Source organism: Zonotrichia albicollis, chromosome 25 (genome assembly GCF_047830755.1).
Source record: "Zonotrichia albicollis isolate bZonAlb1 chromosome 25, bZonAlb1.hap1, whole genome shotgun sequence".
Lineage (NCBI taxonomy): Eukaryota > Metazoa > Chordata > Aves > Passeriformes > Passerellidae > Zonotrichia > Zonotrichia albicollis.
The window spans coordinates 3,694,941-3,704,584 of NC_133843.1; the positions used below are offsets into that span (position 1 = coordinate 3,694,941).

The 9,644-nt window shown below is 58.4% G+C and overlaps 2 protein-coding genes across 2 annotated transcripts; one reads left to right on the plus strand and one right to left on the minus strand.

Moving 5' to 3' along the window:
• Nucleotides 1–249: 249 nt before the first annotated feature.
• Nucleotides 250–5,094, minus strand: NOL9 (nucleolar protein 9). The gene is made up of 12 exons (XM_005492960.4): nucleotides 4,903–5,094; nucleotides 4,607–4,832; nucleotides 4,327–4,454; nucleotides 4,053–4,191; nucleotides 3,644–3,740; nucleotides 3,413–3,510; nucleotides 2,517–2,678; nucleotides 2,071–2,356; nucleotides 1,880–1,991; nucleotides 1,401–1,578; nucleotides 854–987; nucleotides 250–533 (listed from the first exon to the last, which is right to left on the minus strand). The coding sequence occupies exons 1-12, from the start codon at nucleotides 5,092–5,094 to the stop codon at nucleotides 411–413; spliced, it is 1,875 nt and encodes a 624-aa protein (XP_005493017.1). The 3' UTR covers nucleotides 250–410.
• Nucleotides 5,095–5,219: 125 nt separating this feature from the next.
• TAS1R1 (taste 1 receptor member 1) lies at nucleotides 5,220–9,506 on the plus strand. The gene is made up of 6 exons (XM_074558656.1): nucleotides 5,220–5,377; nucleotides 5,447–5,750; nucleotides 6,070–6,846; nucleotides 7,224–7,436; nucleotides 7,611–7,731; nucleotides 8,571–9,506. The coding sequence occupies exons 1-6, from the start codon at nucleotides 5,220–5,222 to the stop codon at nucleotides 9,494–9,496; spliced, it is 2,499 nt and encodes an 832-aa protein (XP_074414757.1). The 3' UTR covers nucleotides 9,497–9,506.
• Nucleotides 9,507–9,644: the final 138 nt, after the last annotated feature.

Consider the following 9,644-nt stretch of genomic DNA (forward strand, 5'->3'; position numbering starts at 1 on the left):
CCACCTCCAGCTTCCCTTGGCAGCAAATTGCTAATTGACAAAGGGCTGGGAAGAAAAATAAATAAAGATCCTCCCATGTTCCAGCAGGACACCCAGAGCCATGGGTGACCCACAGTGCCAGAACCCCAGCATGGGCCCTTCCCCAAACCCAGGGGACAGTGAAGTTCTGCTCAGGGCACTGTGGATCACTGGCAGCTGCTCCTGGCTGTGTCAGCCTCAGCCTAGGAAAAGATCCAAACCAGCCCAGTGTTTACCATAGATATTTATTACAAAACACCAAAAATACAAACTGAACATACAAAACATTATCAAAACTGGCCCCGCTGTAGCATGTACCTGCCCAGGGCCTCTGCAGCACCCAGGGCTCCTGGGTCGCACATGGACAAACCCTGGCTGAGCACCCTGAGGATTCAAGGGTAATCACACTCAAATCTTCTCTTCAAATGCTGCTTCTTCTTCCTCAGTTTCCCTGAGCCCATGATACTGTAGTTGTAATCAGATGTGACGTAGGGGATCTCTCCCTCAATTCCTTGCTGCAAAATGGAAAAAATAAACCAGAAATTACTTTAAGAACTTGCACCTTCAGCAGAGGGGAAGGCACATCCCTCCCCAGGCTGACACAGCTGAGTGGGAAGGACTCAGCAATCACCAAACCCCACTTTGGCATCTGAAACATGAGCACAACATTCTGTTCTCCCAAGGTTTCTGTGCTTAAGGACAATTTCACAGAGAGATAACCATCTGCTGATGCCCAGGCATCTCCCAGCACGCATCAGCCTCAGGAATAAGAAAATGGAAAACCTGCCAGCCAGCTGCAGCTCAGCCAACTCCCACTCCTCCTGTGAGTTCCTACCTGGCCCACAAGCACACAGTTAGGGATGGCGATGTTCCCAAGGAGCAGACAATTCACTAGTCTCAGATTCACTGGAGGCACTGGTGTCAGGATGTGGTAAAGCTTCTTTTCCATATCAACTCCTCGGACAATTCCTAAAAAGAAAAAAAAAAAAAAAAAACCACATGCAAAGCTCAGTCACTAGGTATCCCTGCTCACTATCACATCCCTGAGCACTGAAGTCCAAACTGGAACATTAAATTAAGTCACAAGGAAACTGAGACAACTACTGGAATTTTGCAGAAGCTACAGGGTACATGCTTTTGAGAATGTGAACTGGAAAGTGAGTCACTGTGGCGTTCTGAGAGAAGCTCTGAGTGGCACCGTTCAAGGACATTCCCCACCTGTTAACCAAAGTCCAAGGACTGCAATACAGTCTCTGACAGCAGGGAATACACACCACTCATCCCACTTCCCCAGCTGCTTTTAAAGGAGTTGGTAACTCCACCACTATGCAAGCTGTCTGCCTAAACACAGCAGGTGAGAGCAGAGCTCCAGGTGTGCTCACCGAAGCCCAGGCAGTCACAGATTGGTGTCTGTGTCAGCAGCACTGGCCCCTCGCTCTGGCACCGGATTTCCTCGGGAATGCAGCAGAGCCCAACCCAGCTGGCGTTCACCGCGTACATGATGTTGCTGGGAGCAACATCCGTGTGAATAACCCTGAGTGCAACAGCGTTGAAAGGTACCTGAGGGGGAAAGAGAAGAGAGAAAAGTGCTCATCAGCTCCACATGGATTGAGCTAGAGTTCAGAGATAAGGCCCTGCACACTCCCACACCACACCTACACACTGGCACTATGGCAGGGGCACATGCAGGACACACAGCACACACGTGCCACGCCAGCAGCTTGACAGAAGCCTGGCTTCCAGGCACCCTGAATACAGAGCGTTTGTCCCTCTCCTGAGAAACATATGCAGTAGGAACAGAATTGCCCATCACTTCAAGCTGGATTCTGTGCACATTCCCCATAGCAAAAAGCTCCTTTACCTGATATGGCACCAGGCTGTGCAGAGGGAGCACTGCCCCAATGTCCGGGCTCTGCAGGTGCCCCAGGTATCCCAGGATGGACATGTCACGCAGGATGCTGCTGTGCACTCGCCTGCAAGAACAGCCCCATGTCAAGGACAACGTGTGGTTCTTCTGTTCAGACCTCAGAGAGCACTCAACATCCTACTTACACTTCACCTGCCACCCCTGCCCGAGGGAACTCTGGGTGGACATAGAGCAGCTTGTGCTGTGGAGCTGACACGTCCTCCCCTTCAGGGCACCTCCAGCTCTCCATGCTGCCCACTCCCAGCTGCTTGCACTTGGACTGCTGCTTGCCCTTGGTGTGCAGCCCGGGGCTGAAGTGGATGTGCTCAGACGTCAGCGGGGGCATGACCTTCCAGTCACACATGTCCATCTGAACAATGTGGCTGGGTGACAACAGCCGGATGAGATCAATGAGGAGCAGCAGCCCTTCACCTTCAGGAGCACAGCAAACACACAACTGCTGCTACTACTGCAACAGGTGGCACAGCAGTGTTAGCTCAGGGTGGACATGCTGTGAATTGGTGTTCCACGTGGTGCTGTGCCACCGTTACCTCCCTCCCACACCTCTCCAGAGCAGATTGACCCCGTTTACCTTTCACCCAGCCCATGGTGTTGATGATTAGAGGCACTTCCTTCTTGTAGTAGCTGAACACGTATTTCACAACATCAAGGTACCTCTCCGTGTCCTGCTCACAGCTGGTCTGCCCATAATACACCATCTTACTGGGCATCTGCTGGTGAGTGAAGGGGGGACCTGGCAAAGAAAGCACAGAACATCCAGTGCCTTCCCCAGGACAAACCAAAACATTCCCGTCCTTGAGCACCCACATGCCTCTTCTCCTGAAATAATCCACACTCCTCCCACATGCCAGTTGTCCTTGCACAGCCGGCAAGTACGGGAAACTGGTTTGTCACTTGCAGGCTGGGAAGTTTTGTTTGTTTCGGGTTAATACTGGGTGCGGCTTTTTGTTTGAAATCACTGCTTGCACACTTGCAAATCTTTAAAGAGCGGTGTATGACAAACTGGTTAAACAGTAAACCAGCCTGACAACATCCTTTTATACAGTAATCCAAATCTGAAAGACTATAAACTCCAACAGTTTCTTCGATTCTGTTTTTTCCACTCAACACAGCAGCCCCAATCTGTGCAGATCCACTTTGGGTTTCTCAAGTTTAATCTACGGATACAGATTTTCCCAAGGAGATTTTTCACATCTGAAACACAGAACATCCCCTTTGATACACCTTAGCATGTACTACCACCTCTACGACATCATATTGCCTTAAAGCAGAAGAAGAGTTCCATGTTACTCAGGGAGCTTAAATGTCCCTACAAGAAATCTTGAACAGCCCGTGGTTTACTCTCCCCAGGAAACTCTGACAGCTGTGGCAGCAGCTTCCTCTGAAGTAGAGCCTCTGCACAGAACACCCTGTTCATTTCAGAAACGGAACAGGTTTCTGTAACCACAGAAGGAGCAGAACACATACCCAGAACTGGCTCCGTGACGCTGCTCAGGGACACGCACCCGGGAGGAGTGAATTCTGTCTGGCCGATGTCACACTCCATGTACTCCACCACAGGAAGGCTGCAGGGAGAGAGACTGGGTGCTAGCATCCCCCAAAAGAACTACATGGCCTGAACACATCTGTTACTGGGCTTGCAAGGGTTTTTCAGGGTGAAGAGTCTGAAGTAGGCTTGCAGAACATGGAAAGACTCACCGGTTCAGTAACAGGTTAATTAGATATCTGTTGAATGTTGATTTCCCAGTGTTTTTTGGGCCACACACCAGCACCACAGGGACACCTTCATCCTCCTCTAGAAAGAAAAGCAGAGTGTGAACTGCACTGATGCATTGGGGCATCACTGACCCACCCTAGGCAATGCCTAAGCTCTAAATGCACATTCTTCATAAAGAAAAATTCGACCCTCAATCAGCATGGTTGATTTAATTCTTCCTCTTTGCTCTTCACCGATACAAGTGGTTGGTTGAATACTCCTCCCTAGCTTCATCATTTCGGCACACATATTTCGGTCAAGGCACTCTCTCAACTTTAACTCGTGAAAAACCTCATGAATTCTTTTTTTCAGACTACCAGAGCCGCAACACGGCCAAATGCCTGCACTCACCACAGCAGGCCTGGATCAGCTCCTCCAGCGCCAGGCACATGCTCTCCGACACCTGCAGCCCGCAGTCGGGGCTGCACTTCACGATGCCCACGGACGCCAGGACCGCGTGCTCTGGAGTGAAGTTTGACTCCTCCTTTTTCTAGGCGAGAGGGTGAGCTCAGCACGGGCTGCGTGAGACCACGGCCTGGCGCTAACAGGGGCGGCCGCCGCTGGCTCTGCACGGGCGGTGCGGGGACGGCACAGGGCGCAGCACGCACTGACCGCGCCGCCTCACCTGGGGCTCGAAAAACCGCGACAGCGGCGGGTGGCTCAGCAGGAACCGCGTCACCGGCGTGTCCAGGTGCTCCAGCAGCACCACGGCGCAGTCGGGAGAGAACCGAGCCATCACCTTCACCCGCGCCGCTGAAAGAGCCGAGTGCGGCCATCATCACCCTCAGCCCCGCGCCCGCCCGCGAAATGGCACCCACCCGCTGCGCAGCGCCCCGCGCACAAAATGGCCGCTCCCCGCACCGCCCGTGAAATGGCGCCCGCCCGCGCTCCCGTCCCGCACTCACGGCGGCGGACACGGTGCGAGCGCATGGCGGCGCGGGCGGCGGCGCGCAGCTGGCGGAGGGCGGCGGCAGGCGGGCGGGCGCCGGGCAGCGCCTCCAGGCTGAGCGCGCAGTGCGTGGCCGGCGAGAAGACCGGCAGTCCCGGGTGGTGAGAGGCCACGGCGAAGCCCAGCAGGCGGACGGCCCCATAGAGGCAGCGCAGGCGGCACTTGCCGGTGAAGGTCAGCGCCTGCAGGACAGAGCGGGCGGTCAGGCGGTGCGGGGCGCGGCGCGCCCGGCGCGCGGTGGGCGCTGCTCACCTGCCGCGGCTCCAGCAACAGCACGGCCGTGCCCTCCGCCGCCTCCACGGCCACCAGCCCCGGCTCGGCCGGCAGCACCATCCCGATGCGAGTGAAGGAGGCGGCGAACTCCCGCCAGGCCGCCTCCGCCCGACTGGCGCGGGCCAGGGCACGGGCCGAAGCCCGGCGGGGGCGGCTGCGCCGCGCGGGCATGACCGCCGAGCCTCCTCCGCCTCCCGGGGCCGCCCCTCGGCCGGCCCCGCCTCGCCCGGTGTGAGGCCCCGCCCGCCGCCGCCGCCCCGTTAAGAGCCGCCCGCACAGTGCGGGACCACCCCGCCATGCCGCCGCCCGCGCTGCTCCGCCTGTGCCTCTGCGCGGCTGCTGCCGCCGCCTCCTCGTTCAGCCTCCCCGGCGATCACCGCCTGGCCGGGCTGTTCCCGCTGCACACCGCGGCGCGCCGGGACGACACCAGCCTGCTCGTGCGCGGCTGCAACGAGTGAGTGCCCGCGCTGCCCGCGCCTCCAGCGCGCTCTGTCCTCCCTAACAACCACTCTCGATTCCGTAGCGCCACCTTCAAGAATCACGGCTACTGCCTGGCCCAGGCCCTGCGCTTCACCGTGGAGGAGATCAACAACTCCACCACGCTGCTCCCTAATGTCACTCTGGGCTATGAAATCTACGACACCTGCTCTGATTCTACCAACTTTCACGCCACGCTGTGTGCCCTGGCTCGCAAAGGCAAGCAGGATGTCCAGGTGCTCCCCAGTTTCCAACACTATGAACCCCAGGCTGTGGCCGTCATTGGCCCTGACAGCACGCAGCTGTCCCTCACCACAGCCGCTGTTCTCAGTCTCTTTCTTGTACCAGAGGTAAGTGCACCTTCTATGGCTGATGAAAACCAGGGATCCCAAGGAGTGATGGTTTCAGAGAGGGTGGGCTCAGACCTGAGGAGCTGGGTAGAGCTGGAAATGCAGCCCCTCTGTGTGTGCTGTCACGGGATCTTTCCTAGGCAGTCAGTGGGCTGGCTTACCATCCATCACAGCTTTCTCCTGCTTCAGCACGCCTGGCACTGGGTCCACTGCCTGCCCAGCTCCAAGTTTTCTCAGGATAAACTGCCTGTGCTATTAGCTCTCAGGGTTGCAGCTGCCTGGGACAGTGCATCCCCCTTTCCCCTGGCTCTCGTTGCAGATCAGCTACGAAGCCTCCACTGAGTTGCTGAGCCTGAAGCGGCTGTACCCCTCTTTCCTGCGCACCATCCCCAGTGACAGGCAGCAGGTGAAGGCCATCTTCTCACTGCTGCAGCGCTTTGGCTGGACCTGGGTGGTGCTGCTGGGCAGCGATGACACCTATGGCAGGGTTGGCCTGAATGGCCTGCAGGAGCTGCTGACTGCAAGCAACGTGTGCGTAGCCTACCGAGGCACCCTCCCCGCCAATTCAGATGCCAGCAACCCGGAGCTTCACAACCTGGTCCGAATCCTCACAGATGTCAAGGTCAATGTCACTATCGTGTTCTCCACCAGAGGAAGCGTTGTGCCGTTCTTTGAGGTGGTGGTCCAGAAGAACATCACAGACATGGTGTGGGTGGCCTCTGAAGACTGGTCATTGGCTCGAGCTATCTGGCAGGTACCTGGCATCCAGACCGTCGGTTCGGTGATTGGGATGGCAGTAGAGAAGCCAGAGCCCAAGGTGCTGGAGCGCCTTGAAGCTTGGAAGCTGTGGGAGGAAGGCGCTGCGGCTGAGCGTGGCAGCAGTGCAGAGGCAGGCAGGGACTCTGTGGGGAGCACACGGCTGGACTGCACGCAGCGCTGCACCGGCTGCCGCGCGCTCGCCACCGCCCCTGACATGTACGATGCTCAAGGCTCCTTCAGCGTGTACTCGGCCGTGTATGCTGTGGCCCATGGCCTCCATGACCTGCTGGGCTGTGCCTCGGGGGCCTGCAGCAAAGGCATTGTCTATCCCTGGCAGGTAAGACAAACCTCGTGGAAGAAGATCCTTGAGGATCTTTTCCCACAGGGAAGGATTTTTCCATTGTGCACAAAGGTCTCCGGTCTTTCCCAAAAGCTCAAATCCCAGCTGAAGACCCTTGTGGACTTCAGCTGCCCTTCACAGACAGAGCAGCCAAGACCTAGACCTAGACTCCATCCTCTACTACCACCCCTTCACTGGATGGGATTTCCTGCAGATGTTGGGGGGCTTGAAAGCAGCTGCAGGACAGAGAAAAGCTCTGCACACTGCCAGGGAAATTCAACCTAGTGGTTTCCTTTGTGCCTCCAGCCTATCTCCCTCCAATGGCAGGAGTCATGCCATTGGAAGGACTCCTCTCTTACTCTTCTGTTTTACAGCTCCTACAAAAGATTAAGCAAGTAAACTTCACCCTGAACAAGAGCCGAATCTCTTTCGATGACCACGGGGACATTCGTAAAGGCTTTGACATTGTCATGTGGAAGTGGCTGGGCCCAAAGTGGGCTTTTGATGTGATAGGAACATTCCGTGTGAACCCTGACAGGCTGACCATCGACCCAGGCAAAATCCTGTGGCACACAGAAGATGGCAAGGTACTGTTCTGCACCCAGGTCTTATTTATTGCTCACTTCCTAGCTGACTGCATCCCAATGCCACCAGTTCAGGGGTGTTTCCTCATAGCAGGGCAAAACTGAAGGCCAAGGCAGTGTTGGGGGGTGCCAGAGTGCTGCTGTTTGTCAGCCTGACCCTGTCTGTGCTGCCGGCAGGCTCCCAGCTCGGTATGCTCGGAGGCCTGTAAGCCAGGAGAGATGAGGCTGCAGCAGAGCCGCCACAAATGCTGCTTCAGCTGCATGGCCTGTCCACCAGGAACCTTCCTGAACACATCGGGTCAGTACACCACAGTGTCTGCTCCTGCCCATTCCTTCCCTGCCCACATCCTACCTCCTGTTCCTGTCTCACCATTCCCAGCCTCTCACAGTTTTACTGTGGTCAGTAAAACCTCTGAGCTGACCTGAAGGCAGTGGGTCTGGCTCCTGTTTGCCTACCAGTGGGTATGCAAAGCCCATGCCCTGTGCTTTCCGGGGAGTAGTGCCCACAGGTGAGCCCACCTGGGCAAACAGAGCCCCTTTGCCTGTGGCCAGGTAGCTGTTCCCTGCACCGCATCCTCTGCCAGGGAAATTCAACCTAGTGGTTTCCTTTGTGCCCCAGATGGCACACGGGGCTTCTGCACTACATGATCACCAGCACCTGGCATATGGAAATGTCTCCTGCCTCAGAATCACCAGCCACAACAACAAACCCCTTCCTGGCAGCTAGTGCCTCAACACCCTTGGCCTTGGAGTAGGCAGGGGCAGCTCTGGGGACAGTGGGAGCAGAAAGCCCCCCTACATGGTACTGTCCCATTCAACAGCAGCTGCTGCAGATCCTTCCCAGGTTACTGTTTGATGCATGGGCCCCTTCCCACCCACAGCCCCCATGGCTCTGAGCCTCACACAGCCAAGCCCCTGTCTCAGCCCAGGCCATGGATTTTGGGAGAGGCCATGGGGCCAATTTTAGCTGGGGGGTCTTTGGGGAAGAGCCCCCTCTGCTACCCCAGGCCTGGGAGCACCCACAGGAAGGAGCAGGTGTGATGGCTGAGCAGAGCCCAGAGAGCTGCGGGCCGGGCCTGCACCGTGGCAGAGCTCTTACCAGGTCTGAGGTGTGTGAGGGGTCCATGTCCTCCACAGACCCCTTTGACTGCCAGGCCTGTGGCTTGGATGAGTGGGCCCCAGCAGGGAGCGAGGTCTGCTTCAACCGCACCACCGACTTCCTGTCCTGGTCCGAGCCCCTCTCCTGCGCGCTGCTGGCCCTGGCTGTTCTTCTCATGCTGCTCATAGCGGCGCTGACTGTCCTGTTCGCCCTCAATGCCTCCACACCTGTGGTCAAGTCCGCGGGCGGGAACGCGTGTTTCCTCATGCTGGGCTCCCTGGCCTGCACCTGCAGCAGCCTCTTCTGCTACTTCGGGGAGCCCTCGCAGGCGGCGTGCCTGCTGCGGGTGCCGCTCTTCGCCATCAGCTTCACCGTGTTCCTCTCGTGCGTGGCGACCCGCTCCTTCCAGATCCTCTGCATCTTCAAGCTGAACGCGCGCTGCCCGGCGCTCTACGAGGCCTGGATGCGGCGCCAGGGGCCGGTGCTGTTCGTGGCCGCCAGCACGGCGGCACAAGTGGCGCTGTGCGTGGCCATCGAGGCCACCAGCCCCTCGGTGCCGCGCCGGGAGTACGGCGTGCGGGACGAGTGGGTGGTGCTGGAGTGCGCCCAGAGCGCCGCGGCCGACGCCACCACCGCCTACACGCTGCTGCTCAGCGCCGCCTGCTTCGTGCTCACCTACGCGGGCACCGACCTGCCCGCCGCCTACAACGAGGCCAAGAGCCTCACCGTGAGCCTGCTGCTACACCTGGGCTGCTCGGCCGCCGTGCTCTGCTCGCAGGGCGCGCTGCGCGGCCAGACCGAGACGGTGGCGCGGGTGCTCAGCACGCTGGGCACGCTCGCAGCGCTGCTGGGCGGGTACTTCGTGCCGCGGGCCTTCGTCATCCTGCTGCGGCCGCACCAAAACACGGCCGAACACTTCCAGATGGTTATCCAGGAGTACACGCGCCGCCTGGCCGCGGCCTGAGCCGCGGGGCTCGGCCCGCATCGCGCCTACTCCGCCGCGGAGACCGACCCTTGGCCCCGGCCCGCCCTGGCCCTCACGGCGTCACTGCCGGCGCCCGCTGACGCCACGTCCGGCGGTGGCGGATGCCGGCGGGCTGCGGTCCGCGGCC

Bases quoted from the DNA above. Each gene is read 5' to 3' on its own strand.
- TAS1R1 (XM_074558656.1), top strand. From the start codon at position 5,220: ATGCCGCCGCCCGCGCTGCTCCGCCTGTGCCTCTGCGCGGCTGCTGCC. The intron at 5,751-6,069 runs GTAAGTGCACCT...CTCTCGTTGCAG, and splicing joins GTCTCTTTCTTGTACCAGAG to ATCAGCTACGAAGCCTCCAC. The intron at 7,732-8,570 runs GTCAGTACACCA...TGTCCTCCACAG, and splicing joins AACCTTCCTGAACACATCGG to ACCCCTTTGACTGCCAGGCC.
- NOL9 (XM_005492960.4), bottom strand. From the start codon at position 5,094: ATGCCCGCGCGGCGCAGCCGCCCCCGCCGGGCTTCGGCCCGTGCCCTG. The intron at 2,357-2,516 runs GTAAACGGGGTC...GTGCTCCTGAAG, and splicing joins CACCATGGGCTGGGTGAAAG to GTGAAGGGCTGCTGCTCCTC. The intron at 1,992-2,070 runs GTAAGTAGGATG...CTGTTCTTGCAG, and splicing joins GCAGGGGTGGCAGGTGAAGT to GCGAGTGCACAGCAGCATCC.